Genomic DNA, 22434 nt, shown 5'->3' on the forward strand with positions numbered 1-22434 from the left:
CTGTTCATATGTCACAGCTGAAAAAAAATACATAAAAATAAAACGTCTAAAATCTTATGTTTTGCCAGCTGGATTAGAGTGCCCTGCCATTATGGGATAATAATCATATGTTTCAACTCTTGCCTATTACTAGGAAACGAGAAAAGAACAAAACAACCTTGGCCTTCCCAGTATCGCTTGTCTTTTATTTCCAAAATTTCCTAATTATAAGGACTTTTGTATTGACATTCAAAGGACAGCCATTTTAAGATGAGGGACTTGTGCTTGATACGGGGTAGGAGAAGGAATTCTGGCTATTGCGTGTTAAAGCTTTTGTTTGTTTTCCATGCCTGGGAGAGGCACTTTGCACCACGAAAGACATTGAAATCGTTGTCTGAATTTCCAGCATCCCATGCTACAAGCTTCATCTCTTCACAGGTAGGAAGGTTGGAAGAATTTGGTCCACCTTTCTCTCCCCCTCTGTCCCCCAGTATTCCCAGACGTGATGCAAACCAGCTCTCAGCTTGATCTGAGCAACATCATAGAGACAATGTATTTTTCATTGTATATTAGTAGTTAATCCAGTCCACAGATGGCACACGCCTTTCAACTCTAGCTGTGCAAGTTTTGGGTACTCCAAAACCTTCTAAAGCCATTGCCTGGGGCTCCCACAGTTGTTGCATGTATAGTACTGTGTCTCTTTGCTGCCATCGTCCATGCCCGTCTGTTAGGATGGCCTCATGCCAGTTTATATGTTAGGCAGAGCCTGTCAAATGGAGCTGGATAGTGAGTTTGTATGTTTAATATGTTCAGGAGGGCAGCATGCTGTGTCTGCTTGTAGAAATCTTCTGTGCAAGTTGTTGCTGCTCAAAGGCACTGGGGCGCTGCCACGTTCACTTCAGGAGCATGTGTAGACACCTCCTTCCAAATGCTGGGATTAATGCGTCCACTAATTCGAAGATAATGAAGATTGTTTTAAAAGAATAGGGAAAAGGTGGGATTTTCAAAAGATGCAGTCAAATGAGCAGACTAAATCATATTAACATTCGGGATAGTTTTGGGAGGGCAGGGGCATTTCATCCAGTGAACTACAAGATTGGGAGAGACACCCAACTGGATCAGTGGCAGGCTGAGTAGTTGCCTGCCTCTTGCAAAGCTTGGAATTTGTATGCATCTTTACTGGTGAGCCATGAGTTGGTGAGAAGAAGATGCTTCTACTTAACTATGCAGCTCTTAGCTGAAGGAGGAAGAAACATTTTGATCCAGAAACCTGCACTTAATGCTTTTCAGGTCTGCCCTGCTCAGTTTTGGTACAAGGGTGTCCGTTTCAGTTGGGAAGATGATGTTTCCTTTTAATGAAGCAGCTAGAGCAGAAGATCCCATGCCAGAACAGATGTGGCCAGACCAATATAATGCATTCTTTATTCATACAGCAGTAATTTGCTCTGAAATAAGTGCTTTTGTACTTCCTACATCAACAGTAGGAAGAACTGCACCATTTTAATTATGCTAGCTAACTCTGCCAATTTATCAGTATGGGTAATGCAGAGCAGCTTTTATGCTAGTGCAAGTCCATTGAGTAATCCCTTAGGCATATGCTTTCGCTCTGGGTAAGTCCCACTTGTATCCACACTTACTATCTCTTCGCAATCTCATCAGTAGTCTTTCCCTTATGCCTGTCTATATGGCATGCCATTTTTCATTACTCCTTCTGTCCAAGACTGAAGGTCCATTATCAACTACCTTGTTGTCTTGTTTCCTTCTAAAGCATTGCACTCTACAGCACTTAATACCAAAATCCTGTCATTACACTCTCACAGGCTGAGAATAGGTCTCTGAATGAGCTCAGCTATATCCTTTTTCTCTAATCAGCTGGAACCTCCATTCAGACATGCTCGTGTATTCAGGACAGCATGGTTTTGCTTTACGCTAATCAGAAGGAGGTTAGGGTGGAAGGATTGGTTTGTAGCCCAGAGACCTAATTTGGAGTCATATGGAAGAGAGCCGGTGCCAGAAAGCTTTTTGGTTCTTGAATACAGATTAGTTCTGCAGGAACTGATCCAAGAAGCTCGGGAAAAACTGTGTAGCAGGCAGGGGAGAACTCCGCATTTTTACTTTGTTTTCCACTAAAGGTCTTAATGATGTCCCTTAAGAAAGCAAGCAAGCAAGCAAAACAACAGAACTCCCAAGCTATATGTTTCAGAAGTGATTTCTCTTGTGGCGTACTTCTTGGGAAAAATTACTTAATTAAATCTTAGAAGCCTTATGCACTTGCATTTTTAAATCTGCTGTATAGGTTTGGCTGGCAACCAAATTAATAACCCAATAAATCTTTGCTATAATATTCAAGGTATTATACCAACTGTGCTCATTGGCACAGTTTACTGAGACCCAGTAAGTGCTTTTTTTTTTATTGATGGTGCCAGTCAAAACTGAAATCCTTTGTTAATTAAAGGAACAAATCTTTATTTCTTACAGGTTTTTTTTTTAAACCCAAACACTTCTGTCCTTTATACAGAAGTAATACACTTTGATCTGCAAATACTGTATTTCAGCAGTTCATCTGGAGCTCATTTCTGGTTGAAGCTTTTCAGAGCAAAGTTCTAGGGCTGCAGCTTTTAGAATAGGGGGTTATTTTTCTGAGATGAAAGCGTAGGCTCAAGAGTGACTTTTACCAAATTAGAAGGCCATGGTTATTAATCATAAAAAGCAGTAATGGAGATTACTAGTTTATAAAATGCAGCTACTCAGAATTATATAGCTACTGTTTAAAGCTGAGAAAAACTAGTCTAAGGCAAAATCAAACGGGGAAAGCAAAATACTCACTTTTCATCTACAAGAAAGGCTAAACTGTTCTCTTTTATTGCTCTAGATTTGTGCTTTAAATGTACCTTTTTCTTTTTTTGTGCATGTGTGTCTTGGGGTGAATCAGTGTCTCATAAAACAACAAAACTTGGCCGTTCCTAAACTCTGATCCTGTGTGTGAGGAAGATGCTTAGACCTGTAGACAAACCCACCTAAACATGCCAGGCTCTGCTTAGAGACGCTGCAACTTTGGAGTTGTGGCTGTTCAAGAAATGGGCTTTTTCACATTGACTTCTCTGGTCAGCCTCATCCTGAGAGTCCTGAGCACTTTCCGTGCCCCCGTAACGGTTCCCTCGCTTTAAAGTACTAGTCCCTCCTAGATATTAGCAGCCAGCTTTTGCGGAGCGTGTTTTTCCAGGTGCTGCCGCATTTGGGTTGCTTGGCTTCTGGCTGCAAGCGACGGCTAGGTCGATGCCAACCATTGTGCTGTATCCTCGTACGCGTGGCTTCGCTCCAGGGGCTGGGATGTGGGGAAATGGCATCCACCTAACCCGCAGTCTACAAATGCCTTTTTCTTTTCTCTTCCTTCTTCCCAGAGAACATCCCTCGGGAAACGTTGATGCATTTTGCAGCGAGGCTGGGGCTGCTGCGGCTGACATGGTTCCTGCTACAGCAGCCGGGGGGAAGAGGAGCTCTCAGCATCCGCAACACCGAAGGGGCGACGCCTGTGACCTTGGCCTTGGAGAGGGGCTATCAGAAGCTGCACCAGCTTTTGACAGAGTAAGGATGATTTGGTGCTTCCTCCGCTATTTTTCCATTCTCTGGGTAGTGCTTGCCTTTACCGTACATTATCACTGAATAATGCCTAAGAGCTGAACTCTACCCTTAAAAACCTCTTTTCTATAATGTTATTTTTACCTTTATTCCTGGAAACAATGGGCAGGCCCTTAGGGTTTGTGGAAGTGCAATAGTATTGTTGTGTTCTCCTTTTCTCTTTTGTTGCAGCCCTCTGTTTCCAGCTGTCCCTTAAAGCCCCAAATGAGTCACTGTAATATTGACTAATTAAAGACAAACCTTATGCAAACGCAAGTGAAAAAGCTCTTTTTTGAACAAGTACAGCTGTCCAAAAGAGAGCAGCTGGCAGGCTTTGCAATGGCAGTTGTGACTGTTGCATTCTTACATAGCACTTTAGGACTTTTTGGTTAAAAGAAGTCACGGTGATTTTATTGAAATAAGGTAGCATCCTGTAGAGAATAGATAACTACCAGTATCTGATTTAGATGAAAATTAATGTAAATATTTAAAAGCAGAAACTGTTCGCTTTTATGAATGGTCATGAGAAGCAGCTAGATCTTACTAACTGGTAGCAAGTAACTAGTCACATGTGCATTTACAGCAGGGTTTAATAAGAAATCCTTCAGAAGATGACAAGTTATTTTTGAATAGCAAATGTTTGGAGATCAAGCTTTAAAAGCTGAGGCTGATCAAGACAAAGAGCTTAACTAAGTCCTGAGGGGGCTATTTGTAAAGGAGGAAAGATTTAGTCTGTATTTGTGTTATTCTGATGCCTATTTCTCTTAAGCTTTGTTATTAACTTTGTTTTTCTGATTTGAATTTTTAGATACCTAGGGTTTATGTTGAGCAACCCAACATAGGAGTCTGCTGTTTTGTTCACGTTATCGTTCAAAATTGATTCACTTTACAAATTGTAAAATATTCTGCTTTCTATAGTTGTTTGGTAGGTGGCGAGGCTGTTAGAAGGCAAAAAAAAAAAAAAAAAAGTGCTGCTGGCATGATTGCATTTAAGTTTTTTCTTTCTTATTTAACAATTCTGCCAACCATGTGCAAAGTGCAGGTAAAGGAAAAGGTGTAGGGTGGGACAGAAGCTAGACTCTGACCTTTTCTTCTACCACCATTGGCTGGAATTAATACTGAGATGACATAGTGTTAACCAGTTTTTCCAGGCAAGTTCATCAGCAGTCATACTGTGAAAGCATACTACACTCTTTCAGGCTGTCTTGTAAAACTGGAGTGTGCAAATTCATCCTGTAACTACAGCAAAATTCCCCTAGTGAGACTAACAATGTAACAGAATTTACAGACAGTCAAGAAAGTTGAATTGGCCAAAACTTGGTTATACAGCTCACAGCAAATACTGTTATTTGAACAGGAGTAAAGCTAGTAATTTAATAAGAAATGGGAAGTAAACAAAACTGTTACAACAGCTATTCATGTATTTGTTGAGGATTTCACAACTGGTACCAATAGTAGAATGGCAGTTCCTTGTTGGTGGAAAAAAGAGACCATCTATTCACTTGGATTTCATGGCATTACCCCATGCCATTCACTTCAACAGATACCGCTGATGACATCCAAGGAATTTTTCTAATGACCTTTACAGTTCATCTTTGAAAACAAGATACTGTAGTAACTTTAGTAACATTGCCAGCAAGATCCCAGTTCCTGTTCTTCTTGGCATATCTTTGAACTATTTAGTCAAAAAGTATGACTAGTTTTCCTCTTGGCCTCCTGGGTGGAAATATCATGGATACACATCTGACAGCCGTGCCACCTGTCCCATGGCTCCCCAAATCTCAACATCTCACCAAAACACTGCAGATAGGCTCTCTAGGAGAAGCCTTGGGTGCTGGAGCTTGCGGACCCGTGCTCAGCGAGCCAGGACGGTGTCATGGTGCAGCGCGACAAGCTCTGGGCTGCCCTGAGCGGTGGGAGCTTGGTCCGACACGGTGACCGCTGCAGCCCTGCCCTGCGGGAGCAGCGTGGCTGCAAAGCACACACGTCCCCTTTCCACCGCAGTGATTTTGTTGTGCTTGGTGCTTTATGGAAGGAGGTGGGATCTAGGCCTAAAAATTCCTATTGAGCGGAGAAATACTGTGTTTCAAAACATAGATATACAGCCAAATTCCATGAAGAGGGTATGTATCATTTATGTGCTGTCAAAACACAATAGATACTGTATAACCTCTTTTCTGCACTCTGCTTATGCATGCGCTGTATAATCCATGCACACAAATTTGGCATGCAATTTGTACCACTCAGCAAAATACAGACCAGCAACGCATGCTAGTGAGAGCCCGTACAAAGGAGTCATTATTTTTACAAGTAATTAAACTACACTTCACAAAATAAATGAATGCAGTGTGTTTGGCGATGTATTATCCTTGGGGGGATTTTATTGTTCGCTTACTTGCTAATTTGCAGGACCGTGAATTTTACAATGATTCTCTCAGTCATCATTGGGAAGGGGTGAAGTTTTGCTGTAATTAGGATACAATCATTAAAAAGTAGACACAAAAACTTCTCCGATGTTGCAGTTTTGCCTGGGTTCAGCTGTAAGGCAGTCTGATTCAGCTGCAGCCTAAATATTTTTCTAAAAAACTAATTACACTCATGACGTTTTGAATTTCTGTTTATCAGTTGAGCTTTCCCTTTTCAGCTGTGGCAGAGTCCTCCATTAGAAAAAAGAAAGAGGCTTTTAAATTTAAATTTTGCAACCCTTGAAATACTCTTTTCTGTAGCATTGAGCTTGTGAACTGGCTTTTGCATCCTCTCTGACAAGAAGGATTTCTTTTGAGACTGAAATGGAGAGCCGCAATAGAGCACACGCAGGTTACCCAAGACGGAGAGAGATGATAGCAGTGTGTATTCGTCAGTTGTCTAGCATTCCTGGGGGTGCTTGTTTTATCTTCCAAGTTAAAACTGGGCAGTAAACACTGTCTTGCAGTGCAAATGGAACAGGACGTTGTATGAAGGATGGCATTTTTTTAAAAGCATGAATAAGGGTTTTCGCCTTCATTCTTGTCTGCTAAATAGCCGTTTGGTTAACGGTTGTTTCTAAATACACCAATCTTGTTTGAAAAAGCCCTGGAAAATAGGTAGGTTGCCTAGGCCACTCGCAGTTTCAGCAGTTCCCGAGTGCGACAGGAGTGAATTCCAGAGCCAAGGGTCCTCGCTGCAGCCTGTGGCTTCCTGATGCTTGAATTGGGCAATGTCAGCTGCAGGGCGTTGGCAGAGCTCGTCTGCTGTGCTCGTTAGAGAAGCGAGGGCTCTGCAGAGGCAGCGTAGTTTATTAAACAGGGGGTAATATGCTCCTTGCGAGTAACTTGGCCTCTGCAATAGGACAGCTGCGTTTTGCAGTAGTTGATGTTTTCAAATGCAGTTCGGCGTGGTAATATAATCTGCCTGCCAGCTCCATGTTCTCCGATGCTTTATAAAGCAGGCAAGTAAAATGGCTCCAAGAAATAGCTACTATTCCCAGTTTCAGAGAAGTGGAAGCGCCCTTCTGTAAAGCATACAAATCCCAGTTTTATAATCTGATTGCACTTTTGTGGAATAAAGTTTTGTCTAATAAGCCCAAAGTATAAATTTTCTTCCGTGAAGCTACATGCCTGCAGTCTCTCCCCAGCAAAGAATGATTTATGCCCCCCCAGAAAAAGGAAGTGAGAGAAAAGTGAAGTCCTTAAGAATGATTCTTTCATTTTTCCAGTCCCTGCAAAGGAGAAGATTCAGAATTGCAGCAGTCTCTGGCTTGTTCCCTCTAATTTTAGTTTGGCTTTTGTTGCTTTCTCTGCTTGCTTATTACTAAGGAGCTTTTCTGTGCGGCTCTGAGATTGCTCTTCCTTAAAATATTATGATAGCAGCCAGGCAGCTCGGTACGTGAAGCTGTAAGTCAGTGTGAGTGTGTATTTCCCCGATTAAACTGACCTAGATTTAATTAACACACATGAGAAATAACTCAGTGGTAACACAAGTGTTTTATGAACATTTTGCAATACGTGATTATCACTTGCTGTTGTTCTGATCTTACGTAAGTAGTTGGTGAAGCCTGTGCTGTAAGCTCCATAGTGCCTCTAAACTGAGGAGTTTTTTCGGTAACTTTACTTTTATAATCGAGTAAATTTTTCTGCTTTTCAGAGCCAGAGCTGCAGGAGGGTTTGCCTGGTGTCTTGTTTCTTTGCACACCAGTTTAGCAAGTCCTTTAAGCACGTGTTTGATTTCAAAAATGTCCAGTTTATTTACAGCAGAGGATTTAAATGTGATATTGAAATTAGACATTTCTTAGAGTGCACTGCCAAGTTGGGACAAAAGTTAAGATGGGCGTTTTAATTTTAGTATTAGGTAGCTCTATTAAATTCAGTCTTTGTGTACATCTGTAGTGTAGATGTATTCCCAAGTCACTAGTTTCCTAATGTTAAAAATGCGGCCAACCATTACGACTTGAGTGCCGGACTTTCGGCAGCTCTATGTCAACAGGGTGCTTTTACCTCTGACGATGTACAGGCTGAAACACCCTTTGCTAATGAAGCTAAAGAGAGGGGGCCTGAAAAGCAGATACACGTTCACAGGGATCCAACAAAATCTGTTTTTTGCTGTGATTTACTGAACTTTAAGGTTGTTGTTGGAAACACCATTGTTTAATTGACAAAGATGCTGAGGTGCCGTGGGGTGGTTCTGGCCGCAGGAGTGCGGAGCGGAGCTGCAGGCTGGGGCAATCAGGTGCGAACATGATGGAGCAGGAAGAGTTTGTGCTTCTCTCTTTCCACCTACTCACCCACTACGTGCTCCAGCTTTTACTGTTCTCCCAGCGTGTTCCCACATCCCTAATAAGACTCATGTTTTCATTCGTTGGCTCCCTCTTCCCCTTTGTTTTGTGCGTTTCCACCTCTAAATGCAGAAAAGATATGAGTCCGTATAGCAGAAACAGCCTTTTCCTTTCTGGAATATCCCCGTCGGAAATCAGAGGTCCTAGGAGATAATGCTCCCATAAACAGGCCTGTGAGGAGGAAAAAGAAGAGATTTGAGAAGATTTGGTAAGATACGAAAAGAAAATGCTTCCCCCAGCCCAGCAGCAGTCCCGATCCTGAGGTGACCCGAAAAGTTATAGGGCCTTAAGCCCTCGACTGCCTTGTGTGGTTGGTAAATGCAAAGGGAAGGAAGGAGGGTGCAAGGATGTAGCAGCCAAATTATCTGAGGTACAGAACAGCTGTGCGGATTTGTGCCTTGGGATAGACCAGTTCCATTTTGGGATAAATTTAGATAAAGTGAAGGAGTGATTTCCAAGAGCTGCTGTTTTGCTGGCCTCAGGCACCGGCTAGCTGGATACCCAGTTAAGATACCCTCTCACGTTCAGCATTTGGAGCGGATCTGTTAGAAATGCCTGCGTTTGTAACGGAGGTTAAAGTTTGAACGAATCACTGTAAAGAAAAGATTTTGTAAGCTGCCGCATCGGAGGCAGTCAAAGCCATAGGTTCATCTTGGCGTCGTGTTACCGAGCCTGTGGCCACGCTTGCAGCACGCCAAGATGTTCTGCAGAGACGAGTCTTACTCCAATATCACTTGTCTTGATCAAAGACGCCTTTTTACTATAAATAAAACATTGCATGACAAAGTAGTCTCCCTGACTGCTGCTGTGTTTAAAATGCAATAGATTGTGTCTGTTTACACTCTGAGTGTATTTCACAGCTTCACCTTAGATTTCTTTTCTTTACTGATTGGAATCGTAGCTGATGTCAAGTTCTGTACTGGACTTATGGATCCATATTTCAACAAGTGCATCTTTCTTGTTAGATAAGACTATGAAGATTAAACAAATGAACAAATTAAATGCACTAAGAGTGCCTTTAATAATGGACAGTTATTCCTATGGAATGCATATCATAGAGTTTAGCTAATATATTTCTTGACGGTTTGTAGTTGTATTTTTTTTAATGTCTCACCAGCAGTGAGGCCTGAAACATGCTTGGATTTAGGAGTTGCAGGCCCTTTGTGGTGGCACATAATTCTGATTTGCTAAGGTAACTGGACATGTTCTTTTAGGATATGTGAACCTGCAAACATCTGTTGAAAGAACAAGTCAGATTTGTATGATTTACTATTGTATAGTATGTTGATCAATGGTCTAGGCGTAAAATATTTTGCATCCAGTTGTTAAATATGCAATCTGATATTGAAGTATAGGTTATGCAACCCTGAATTTGGTTCAGTGTCCTAATCCACTTCAGTTAGTGTCCATGTGAAGTACTGTAAGGGGTTAGTCATCATTGCTACATCATCTGAAGTTTAACTCTTTCCTTCAACACCAGAAGCGTTCAAATTAGTCAGTGGTCTATAAAATTTTCTTATACAAGAAACATTTATTTATTGCTGCTTTCCTGGTCTTTCTTGGGGCTTGTGGAACACTTGGTAACACCCGAAATGTGAATACTCTTTGCTAAATCACTTTCAAATGCATGAAATGTAGATTTGTTTTAACCCATTATAGCGTGTACTAGCTGCATGTGTTTTCTGAGTCTCATATATAATGCACATAGATGATTAAAAAAATGAGGGGAAGCAAGGAAGTGTTTGTGTGCATTAGCATCTTCAATGATAATGTCACTAAAGACTGTGAGGTCGTTGGTGAAAAGTTGACCCTAAGTGTGCAAAGCCTGCATTAGCATTACTCCAATACTTCTGCAAATAGCATTGACGTTCTGGTTTGCCAAATTTCTAAGAAACTTCTTCTGTTTACTTTGCACTCTTTTTGAATTGTTCTGTTTAGAAGACATGAAAGGTACACACCATCAAACTGGATACACTGAGTCCTCTTGGGAGTAATAGCATTGCCACAAAATATTAGTTGTGGTTAGTAATTGGCAGTTGTTACCATTAAAAGTAGCTGTTTATTGATAGTAGCTATGCAATTTTCTTTGAAGAATGGGAAGATACTGAATTCCATACCCAATTGTGTGATAAGTTTAGGAAAGTGGGATTTTTTTGAAACGTTTGCCTGGAGTCTTGATCTGAAAGCCTGGTGACTGCGTTAAATCTGGGTGCTGAATTTTCATAGTAAGGGACTGTTGGCTTTATTTAAATGGTCTGCTTTATGGATGTGTTGTGCAATAGCCACCAGATCCAACTTCCTGTCCCAGTAGGCGCTGTTCCTTGTTTATCCCAGATTACAGACAGTCTGATCTAGCATTTTCAGTGTGGTATTCTAATAACAATAATAAATCAAATTTTGAATAGGAATGTAAGATTAAAATCCAGTTTAGTTTTTATTTGCCTTACAGATAAGAGTATCTAAATTCTAGAATTTCATAGCTTTTCACCTCAACCATAATAGTAGCGGCTTTGTTTAAAAAAAAAAAAAAGATTTTTTTTTTTTTTCTTTATTGCATGGATCTAGGTGCTGGTGCTTTCAGAATAAATCAGGGGCTATTGTCAGGCTTACAGTAAGATCAGGAGAGCTGGCAACACTACAGAGTTTGTTTTGTTTTAGCCAAAGACCGGCTCAGAAATCTAGAGGGGATATCCCCAGGAAATAACACCTTGAGTTCCCACACAGTCATCCGTACTTGTTTGTGGGACTGTTGGATAAATCTTTCTAACACAAGGTTCTGTTTAACCCAGCAAGGCTTTTTCTGGCTGCTGCTTCTGATCTCTTTCCCCCCTCTTCCTCTCCCCTCTATTTAAAATCCGTTATCTATACACTGGAAACCAGTCGTGTTGGGAAGACTGACACAGCCAGATTTCAAACCCTTATACCTGACTGCAGTTTGTGAAACTTTTGAAAATGGGCACATCTTTTGCTCCAGCCATTGCGTTTTTTCTTTTCGTTCTCCCTCTCTCACTTATCTTCCCTCTTTTCAAAAATATCTTCTAGTATCTGCAGGAAGCTCTGAGACGTGCTGTGTAGTTGCAGGCTTTCCTCTACCTCTTTCCGCCTCTGGTTATTGGCCCAGAGCCATCCTCGCTGCGCTACCACAAAAAAAGACGAGGCTGAACACACAAATGCAGTACGGCTCCTCCTTCGCCAGGGACGAATCTACTTCGGCACTTCTTGGAGATTTAAAAACTAGTATATATTGTGTCGTTTTACGTGTCAAACGTGCAGTAGCCGGTTGCGGTTTGAGCATTCTGAGTAGTTCCTGGACCGGGTAGGTCATGGCCTGACAGTCCTTTGGAGGTAGTGATGATTTCAGGTGTTTGCTTCTCCTCTCACTCCGTTTTGAGTTGGCATCCTTCTCTGAGACGCGTTCCCACCGGTACAGGGCAGGTTGGTAAGTTTTGCCTCTCTCCATGCAAACACTGTCCTTTCCCGAAGCCGGCAATTTCCTTTCCTTTCTTTCCTTCACTTGCCTCTATCTGATAGAAAATTGGAGCAAATGAATCAGGGGCCGAGTCTGGAGCACCCGTTCCCAGGTTTTCAGCGGGACAGGCTTAGTGCCGTGTGGTCCTGCCGAGGGTGGAGACGTGACAGTGAACGTTGCAAGCTGTGAACCTCATTGGTCAGCCCTTGCTTTTTTAACCAAGCAAGGTATTTTCTTCTGCAAAAGTTTGGCTCAGGGATGATACCAAGGAAACTTTCTGTTCATTGGTATCTTCTCAATGTTTCTGTGGAAAGCCGTTGAAAAGGGGAGGATGAGAAAGAATTGACCCAGGATGGTTAAACCTTATAAGACAGATTTCCCCAGTTGCTAGCAATCTCTCTTCACAACTGCAATTCAGATTTTTGTGCTGAATGGAAACAGATTTTTAGACTCCCAGAATGGTAGAGTTTTTTGTTACATGTTATACATTTTTGTTAATAACTCTTGAGTAAATTTGCATTTTTGTTTTTGGCTCCTACTTAACCAGCTTGAGCATGTGCTTGTATAAAATTACAACTACTACAGAAATTGCTAACCTGTACGAAATGATTGTCTTTCACAATCAAGCAGTACAAAATGCATGCGTGTAAAGCTTTTTTTTCTGGAAGAAAATGTACTTTTGTCATCTCTCAATAAAACCCAGGGCTTGCATGTGAGATACGCTGGAGAAACATAAAAGCTGAAGCTCAATGTACAAAGACAAAGTAGCAAGAGTGTATTCTCGTGTGATCTGTTTGTTCATGAAAGTGATTGAACAACAGAATTATCAGCGTGCAAACAAGTTGACACTTGTGAATACCCATTTGTCTTCCCTGTTGAATCCATCCATCCCTGGATGCATCAATGTATGAAAGGGATGATTTGAAGGAGTTGGTGGACTAGGCCATCCACTACCTCACTGCTTAATGATGTGCAACATAGGTGACTGCGGCTGCTAAAAAAAAAAAAAGAGCTTTGAGTTGCTTGTAATTGGGTTGATTTGGGAAAGTTCTTGGCTATTTCAAAGGGTTTAAAGCCTTTTATAGAATTTAACACAGCTTTGCAACTTGTATATGAAAAGAAATTGCTTTCTTTGTATGTGGAAGTGATCATTTGGTCAGTCTGGCCTGTGCGAAGGTGAAGGTGGCGAACTGCGGTAGCAGCAGTCAGGGCAGGCGTTCTCCTGGTGTTCCAGGGGACCGTCCTTGCATCTAATCGGTCTCCAAATTTCAAGGCTTTTGAAGTCATTGAGGTCTTTTAAGTCCTGAGTTCTGCAGGCTGCTTTGTGAGGGCCTATCTGGAGACACTCGTAAGTATACTTGAAGTTGATGGGAAATGGAAGAAGGCTGTTGCACTCAGTTCTTTAATCCTGGTGCTGTTGTCCTCATGAGCTGGTGAGTATGGTTTTTGTAATGACTGCTGCTTTGTGTTCTGCAAGTGGCCCTGAGTGCAGTGATTTCTCAAATATGACAGCTGAAAAGAAAAATACTCTAGACAGAAATGTCTGTGTTTCCTTGATAAAGGAAGGCCATTTATTTAGTTGCTTTACACTTGTAGTGGCTCAGTTGGCTTCAGTGCCTGGATGATTGGATTTATACTAATTGCTCAAGAAACTGTACACTTCCTTCTGTTTCTCTATAGAAATATTGATTCTGTCTAAATCGAGAGTAATTCTATTGATGTCAATTGAGTTACATTGTGGTGAATGGTAGAAGACGGAGGTCCACTTTGTCTGAATTTGCTTTGTGTGCACTGCAAATTTAACCCAAAATGAGTCACAGAACAGGGAGGGATATCCTACTAGAGCAGAGTGGCGGCAGCCACTGCCACCGCCGTTGTCTGCACAGTTTTCTCTCTCTGCCAGTTGCTCCACCCTGCTCTGCCTATTGCTGTTGCCCATTTTGATATCTTTTGATCATTACTGCTTTGCCTTCTGTTCTTTCTAAATTGCATGGGTTTCCAGAGAGGTATTGCTATGAGTTTGCCTGAGCCACGCTGGATGCTTGCTCTTTAGAAAGTGTTGCTGCTTTTACTGTAAGAAACCAAGACGGCAAAGACTCCTAAAGCAGTGTGTGATTTTGCTTGACTGATTGTATATGCTTCCTGTATACATACTTTTTCGAATATCCTTAATCATTTGCATACAATCACAGCTCCGTCCCAGGCCCTTGTAGGGTAATCTGTGCCTGTACTGCAAAGGGAGACTTCAGGAAGCCTGTTGTGACTCAGGGCTCGTCTTCACGAAGGGGAAGGGGCACGTTCTTAGCTCAGGCTCTCTCTCATGGAAACAGTCCTAGTGAAAGGAGGACAAGGACTTTTGCATTTCTCCTGCACATGAACAGGTTGTCATGAACCCCAATTCCCTTAACTTTACCTGAATGTGTATGAAAAGTAGCAACTGCTTCGTCTTTGTGAGACAAACCATTTAGAGAGCCATTTCTGCCTCCTCCTCAATGCCAGAGGTCTCTCCTGGGAGAGAAGGGTGCTGCGCAAGCCAGGCTGTCCCTTGATGAGTAAAAGAGATTTTTTATTTCCCGAAGCAGTTCTGATTCAGAAAGAAATCTGTAAACCTGAAACTTTAGGTGGACACCTTGGTAAGATAAACGTTTCCTCAACCGCTTAAAGTGACAACGCAGGCTCTGCAAAGCTTGGTGAGACTAGCCACAGGAACAGAATTACTGCCTGGAGCTGCAAGTTAATGCAAAATCAAGGGTTGACATTTGAATAGAGCTGACTGAATAGAAATTTCTATTGAATAGAAGTAACTGCTGAATTATTTTTTTCATTCTGGTCTCCAATGGCATCTTTCTTCCCTTTCTTTTCTTTTGATTGGTAAAAAGAAAATCAGTGATATTGCTGCAGAAGGACAGCGGTCTCACCGTAGTGAGAATGTCCTGCATAAGGCTGTCAGTATAGTAGTAGTTTCACAGGATAAGCAAAATTAATTTCAGAAGTGACAAAATTGCTACTATTTGATGGCTTTTGGGCGTATGCTTTGTAAAACAGCGTGCTGGTTTCAGTGTAGAAGTTGTAGCAACTTTATTGTAAAAACTGTCATTCCTTCTAGCTTGTTCTGCAGTCTTTGTTTTAGGTATCTGTTGTTCCACGACGGTTGCTTTGGTGATCTTCACCTGCAGTAAACTTAATTTAAAAAGCAACTATCTTGCCCTTTGTCGCTAGTCATTCATGTATTCTTACAGTCTGGGGAAAAAAAACAGGACTTTCCTACCTGAGGCTGTGTAAGGCTTGGAAGGACCACATCAAGTGGAGCTTGTGGCTGGCTTTAGCTCTGAATCAAATTCATTTTCAAGGCTGAGACGCATCCATGTGCATTTGTCTGTCTGGCCCTGGAGCCAGTGCTCTGCTTTGCTTGGGCCATTGATTAGATGACTGTCCAGAGTGAAGAACCGCGTATGTCCTGCAATGCAGCACTGCAGATTAACCTGGCTGTGTTTTATTTCAGAGAGGAAGCTAGAGAGCCAGACTCTTGGAGCGCTCTGTCTCACACGGTGCACTCAGGGGACTACTGCGTGAAACACCACCGGGGGCTGGATGTCTACATGCTGACAGCCGAAACCAAGGACAGGGGAAAGGCCAGCTTGGAGGATGACATACGGCAGCTTCGGAAACACATGCAGAGCCACCGGCGCATGGTAAGGAAAAGGAGCAGATGATTAAATAGAAACGTAACTGGGGTGTTTGATGTTGGCTTTCGGAGCAGCCTGGTGTCTGATAAGGACTTCCCACGTAGGCACTCCTTAGGGGTATATTTACAAATGAGTCTAGACTTTTTCTCTGGATGTCATTATCAAATATCAAGGCAGACATGTGCCTGTTTTCTTCTTGTTTGGGGACGGGGTGGATCTGGTGAAGTTACATTAGGGAGCAAATTTTCTCTCTGGGCTCTAGCAGCAAAAGCCAAGCCAGCTCTGTGCCAGGCTCGTGGGACCTCTCTGTGCTCCCAGCTCCTGTCAGGTCCCCCAGACCAGCACCTGCTTAGCAGAGGGTCATGTCAGGAGGGCAGAGAAACCTTCCCGAAGGCACGCTGTCCCTCCGGGGCGGCCGGGAAGCGAAAGGTGTGGGATTTAAACAATGCTACTCCGGGATTTTGTTTGTTTGTTCCTTTAGGAAAGGGGAAAACCATGGTGAGTAGACAGTAGGTTGGGAGCAAGTTTTGAGGTATTGGCCACTCTGACCCCTCTCTGAACGAGAGGGGTTAATTACTCCTGATCGCAGCAGAAACTGGTGGCATGAGTGGCAAACCAGAGCTAACTGTGAAGTTGCCTTACTGCGCTTCTCCTTTCCATAAAACGACACTAAGACATGGTCCACATATCAAGCTCATTTCTTGTTTGCTACTGTGAATGCCAGATGGGTACGTTTTGTCTGACAATGAAATCGGAAAAGGCTATGTTTAGATTTTTTTTTTTCTTTCTTTCCAGCACTGTTTCGCTTCACATCTAATCTGATTTGAATTTGGAAAGCAGCCCTGTAATTATTTCATTTAGGTTCATTTAGGGTCAGTTAAAAGCCAGTTGGCTTCCTCTGGAGAAGGCTCTATTTTGCAGGCTCTTGGCGGAGTGACTTCACCGTGAGGATGTCAGGCTCCCGCCACCCCTCCTTTTGCCTGTTCCTGAACAAGTGTCACTTTTGTCTGTGTCTGTCCGTGCTGGCTGGCAACCAGTTGAGCAGTCTCCATGCTGGGCTGCAGGGTTGTGGCTACCAGAGCACTGACGCGCCATCCGAGCTGGTTCATTTGCACACAAAAAAAGCGGGTCCAGCCCTCACGTTGCTGTGCCGGAGGGAGAGGTCGGCTTTGCAAGGCAGCGCTGCCTTCCTCCCGATTGCTCGCCGCAGCTCACCTGTCTGGCACTGCCTCGTAAAACTGGAGCATGCACGATGATGGCAGCATGCATGGCTAAATGGGAGATGGGCAGCGGGATGGTTTTAAATAAGACAGTCATCACAAACACCAGAAGTGCATTTAGTGGTCTGTGATTCAGTGATTTGGTGGCGGTGGTCATAGTTTGCAAACCTCAGCATGTGGACAGAATAGTTAAAGCAATAGCGCTGAAGTAGCAGTGATAGTTTTAGCCACAATTTGTATATGCAACAGCCAGAAGTCCTCTGTGATGCATCAATTAAAATGTTGATGTTTTGTAAGTCAGGGAGAAAAGGGTTGTTTATTTGGACATTTCTGGTATGAAATTTCATTTCTCTGAGAACTTTCAGAGGCTTAAACAAAATTTGGAGGAACCTGCTTAAGTTAAACTGCTAAGTTTTATGTATTGTTTGAATATGTCTATAAATAAATGCAAAAGATAACAGGTTTGAAAGAGATCATTAGCACATTAATACTGTATTTCCAGTGATTCACAGGAACTGCTCACCTATTGAATGAGAAACCAGTGTGACCTCAGAAAGCTTGCAATGTAAGACCCTGAGCCAAGGTTTCATTGTATTAATCCAACTAGAAAACTGGGGGGGACCCTTGACATAACAGATCCACTGGAACAAAAATGCAGATTAGGCAAGAATTGAGTGCATTGCTACTGCTCCACAATATTGCGCATATTAATTTTAACAGTATGCCATCATTTTCAAATTTTTATTTCCATTTAGGAGGTAAGTTCCAGATTTTTAATTATGTATGCCTTTCCCAGCAACAGATCAGATCATCAGTTCAGTGCTAGAACAAGGAGTCCACAAGTGACTGTGTTAGGGCAGTTTGGGCAGAGTCGGTCATCATCGGCCAGTTCCAATGTTTGAAACAAAAATTCCATCAGTGTAGCAAAACCAAGCAATACTGAGCAGAACTGTGGAGCGCAACTGGGCAGGGATCTGGAGTTGCTCTTGAGCAGCATTTGTTCAAGCCCTTTGGGACTCGACTGGTATATATTTGCATTATTTGGTGGATTGAATTGTACTGTTTACTGAGCTTTAGTTTAAGTGCACTCGTGAAATATGACTACAGCTGCTGGAAGGGGAATTACAAAGATGACAGAGCCAAAACTCTTCTCAGTAGTAGCACATGGTCTAATAAGGGGCTAGAAGCACAGATTTCAGCTTGGGATGGAGGTTTGGATTCATGAAGAGGGTGGTGCAGCACTGGACCAAATTACCCAGAGAATGGTGGAAACTCCATCATTAGAGGTTTTCAGGACTTGACAAGACAGAGTCATGGCTGACCTGATCTAGTGCTGGCGATAATGCAGCTTCAGGCAGGAGGTTGGACGAGATGACCTCAGAATGCTCCTTCAAACCAACATTTCTGTCATTCTGATAATTTCAGTATTACTGCATAAAGAGACCAAAAGTTAAACTGACCACTACTGTACATTTGTAACTCTGTTTGAAGTGGCTACGTGCACCAGGATGGCAGGAGATGCATTGAATATGCTTTTGCATTATTTTGATACAGATTTTGTACACAGCAGTTACACTGTAAATGTGTGACAGAGCAAAACAATCAGTCATAATTTTTTTTTTTGTCTTGTTACAGAATTTAAGGAAGCAGACAGAATCTGCACTGAGAGATTCTGGGAATAGCTGCGGTAGAGGAACAGAGCCAGATGGTCACCCAACCATTACATCTCAGAGCCTAAAAGAAATGGCAAGAGAAGGAGGGAAGGAAAGTCCGTCTGATCTTGTTCACCTTGACAGCAGGCAACTCTTGGACCAAACCTGCCAGGAGGACAAGTGCAACAGCGAGAGTTTGGGAGCTCTCAGTGATGCACCAAATGACTTACAGTGCCTGGGGGATGCAAAGAACCCAGAGTGCTCCTGTGAAAGTAAAAATACAGTGACGTTGAGTAAAAAGGAAGAGGAGGAGCCAGCTGCTGTTGCAGGCTCTGGGACTGTCTCAGACAAAAACGACAGCACGCTCAGCCTTTCCGTGGCCGTAAATGGTGCTGTAAGTCTTCCATCCTGTGGAAATACAAATGAGGAAGCTGGAATGACATCTGCTGGAGTTGTTTTGGATCCCGCCAGCTTGTGCAGTAAAGATAGTACCCATCAGGAAGTGCAAGTTGCTGAAGAGCGTGCAGTTGAAAGTGCTGTTACAGTGGCTGAAACTGCAGGCAAAACCCCAGCTTCCCTGGTGACTGTGGATGTGGTTATGGGCCAAACTGAATGCAGGAACTGTACAGGGACGGCTGATAGGGCTCCAGTCCCGCAGCAGATAGAGGATGGGATGGCTGAGACCAGTGAAACAAGGACTGCAAATTTAAAAGAGCAATCACCAGCTAAGGAAGAGTCAGCCAGTGCTGCTCAGCCCTTGCTCAGTGATTTTAATGGCACTGACTGTGCGGATGAGGAGGATGGAACTGTGCAAGCAATGCTGGCATGTGACAGTACCAATGCAGATCTTGGCATTGATGATCTCTCCGTTGGCCTTTACAAGACCAGCGATAACAGAGAGACCGGAACAGACTCATGCGCTGATCAGGTAAACAACGGCTTCTTAGAAAACCAAGGTGATCCCCTTGTCAAGGAGAGGCAGGACATCACTGCAAACACTGGGGCAGTGTTGCCAGCAGTGAATGGGGTGAAGGCTCCAGCGTGTGCACCAAAACATGATCCTGTTTTGGAAATCCATGACAGCAGTAAGAATGGGGAGCAAGAAGTGCAGGTAGAAGGTGGTAGCATGGATGCAAAATCTAGCTCGCTGTGCCCAGGAGACTGTGTGGAAACTGATGGTCCTGCTAAACCTGAAAATGATGAAGTTGATGGACCTGATCAAAGCAATGGAGAACCTGTGTGTTGCCAGGAAAGCAGTAAGAACAGTGGATTTGCAGCCCAAGCAATGGAAGGCAGCAGAGCCCATGAAGAGGAGGCAGTAGGAACTGATACCAGCAGCAGCGGAGACAGAGGAAGCTCTGATTCTGCAAACGGAGGTCAGGAAGTTGCTAGCTGTTGCCCTTCTGTCGATGAAACTGGTGTTAAAGATGAAATGAGTAACAGCACAAAATCAGACACTGCTCAAGAGAGCAAGCATGAGCCTGGGTCACTCCCTCTGGGCGATGCGAGCGCCTGCCTGCCAGAAAAAGAGCCGCCACAAGACGAAGCAGAGATAGCAGAAAGCGCTCCCGAGCAGGAGGGGCTCAGTGAGGAGGCGAAGTCGCTCCCTCCTTTACCTGGAGGAGATGGGCCAGCTGCTAGTCGGGAGGGAGCTGCTGCAGTGGCACCTCCCAGGCAGGAGGCAGCTCTGCAAGGTAATGACCCTGAATTATCTCCGAGTGCCAAGGGCGCAGGCCGTGTACAGGATAATTTAATAGGCACACCCTCCGTAATTCATAATGAAGACTCTAAACAAAACCAGGAAGCGGCAGCGGCAGCAGACTCAGCAGGGCTGCCGGAGCATGGCAAAGCCGCCGCGCAAGCAGCCTTGCCCGTAGATCATGCAGGGGAAGAGGGCTCTCGGGAGCAGAGCCTCTCCCAGCAGGCTGAAGGAGACAAAGCCGAGCTTCACCAGGAGGCTTGTGAAAGCAGCAGGGAGAAGGTTTTGTCGGAGGAACTTGTCGCTGCTCTTGTGAAAGCTGCCTGCAGCCAGGAGGTGCCTGCAGCAGATGGCAGCACTGCAGACGCTGGGCTGAAAGAGAAGGTCCCTGGTGAGGAAGCGTATGGGACCGTGACAGTGGATGCAGAAGTCACCGTGCAGGGCCTTGAATCAGAAGACAAGTTGATGGATGCAGTGGACAACCCTTGTCTGGATGTGGGGCCGAAGCAAGAATGTGATCCCAATCAAGGAATCTCTCCGCGCAGCATCACCCCAGAGCTAAAGGACCCGTTGGAAATGGAGGCACCAGCGGCTGCCTGTGAGGATAAGGAAGTGTTAAGGGTAGTGGCAATCACCCCCGTAGCGATGTATCCGGAAGAGCAGGAGGATATGGACAGCGTGCTTCCCAGAGCGGCCCTTCAGCCAATTGCTGAAGAGCCCACGTGTGACAGCGACTCCAGCACAGACACCGTCTGCCTGGCCGGCGAGAGCGAAGCTGGTCCTGATGCGAAGGCGGCTCAGGGGGAGGTCTTGGCCGAGCTCGATGAATGCAAAGTGAAGCAAAGCCAAGCCGTATTGGAATCGACCTTCTCGCAGGGTTTGTGCCGTTTAAATGCTGTTGAGTCACTGGAGAATGTGGGAATAAAGAGTTTGGTTTTGGCAGATGATGGCTTCTCTCTGGATAAAGTTCCTAAAATGGTAAAAAGTTTTGATGCAGTAGTTTTTGCATCGGAGACACCTTGTTCCCCTGAGTTACCGGAAAAAGTGGTGCTTGAACCCCAGCCTGCTGTGGATACAGCAACCAGCCTTAATGGAGAAATGGATTTAAGCTCCCTGGCAAAGAAGAGGAACATGAGCCCAGGAGTGCAAGGATCTGAGCCTGTTACAGGTATGAAAAAGAAAATCGGTTAGTTTTCTAAAGCATCGTAGGTGTGTGGTGTTTCATCAGCAAAGGAAAGGAAATAACTGTAAGAGGCCTGCTTTACAAAGGAAGTGTAAGGTTTTTTTCTGAGAAAGAAGAAATCTGAAGTTAGATATTAAAAAATGCAGTTTGAATGCATGTTTTTTGGCTGGCATTGGAGGTAAGAAAAGGGCATCATCACGTACGAATCTGTGCAGAAGAATTTTTAGCGTGTAAATCCTTTTCTGGAGAAGGAACAAATGGGAGGGAGGTATTTGGATTGCTGTATCTTCAGGTAACTTGCTTTCCTTTGGATGCTAGGATTTATTTGCTTAGTGCTAATTTGAGCGTTTCCTTCAGTTTTGCCTCTTATTCTTGCTAACTTGCAGTCAGAGCATATTAACAGTGCTGTCTTAAAGCTTCTTTTCTAGCCTGCAGAAACAGCTGTTCGTGTCCTTCTGAACCGTGCACAAGCCACTTCCTAATCAGTGGTATTAGGTCATTTAAAAAAGCGAGCGAGCCCTCCCCCCACTCCCTTATCCTGTCTGCAAAGCTTTTGCTCGGCAAAGCAGCAGCGTTGTTTTCCAGTGCCTTTAAGCAGCACTGGCCCTCGGATGATCGCTTTTGCTTTCCTGGCTGCAATCAGCTGCGAAGCGGGATCAGTGTGCGCCTCAGCTGCATGGCGATGTGGGGGATAGGTGACGCTTTTGGGACGGCTTAGACTTGGTGCCGGTGCAACATGAGCTAATAGAAAACGTCATCAGGTAACTTCAAAAAAAAAAAAAGGGGGGGGGGTGGGAAACAAAGGGATAAACTGAGCGAAGAAGAAATGATTTTGTCTCTTCAGCCTCGAATTAAATCATAGGTGGATTTGCTACTGAAACATGGAGCTGATCTGATCTTTATATTCCACCTGTTCAGGCAGCTGTTAAATGTAAGCAGCTGGACTTTTTCAGTTGCCATTATTTTCTTTGCTATGAGAAAATTGTACAGTGCATCTTCTTCCTTTTTCACCACAGAGCAAGCAAAGGAGCAAAGAAAGTTATAAAAGATTAAAAAAAAAAAAAACTGCCATGATTTAAATCATGAAGTTATAAAGTTGTAAAGATATTTCACTACTC

General features: G+C 43.7%; 1 protein-coding gene across 7 annotated transcripts in view; it reads left to right on the forward strand.

Moving 5' to 3' along the window:
- The window catches only part of AKAP13 (A-kinase anchoring protein 13), a 236478-nt gene that overhangs the window by 108352 nt on the left and 105692 nt on the right, over positions 1-22434 (forward strand). For 4 of the 7 annotated variants that reach the window (XM_067305661.1, XM_067305663.1, XM_067305664.1 and 1 more), the window contains exon 1: positions 18801-21301. In XM_067305661.1, the coding sequence (XP_067161762.1) occupies positions 18871-21301 (2431 nt within the window). In that variant the 5' untranslated portion in view covers positions 18801-18870. Of the gene's footprint in view, positions 1-3380; positions 3565-15378; positions 15569-18417; positions 21302-22434 lie in introns of those variants that run through there. The other 3 variants (XM_067305659.1, XM_067305657.1, XM_067305660.1) reach the window with 1 other exon arrangement.

Source organism: Apteryx mantelli, chromosome 15 (genome assembly GCF_036417845.1).
Source record: "Apteryx mantelli isolate bAptMan1 chromosome 15, bAptMan1.hap1, whole genome shotgun sequence".
Taxonomy (NCBI): Eukaryota; Metazoa; Chordata; class Aves; order Apterygiformes; family Apterygidae; genus Apteryx; species Apteryx mantelli.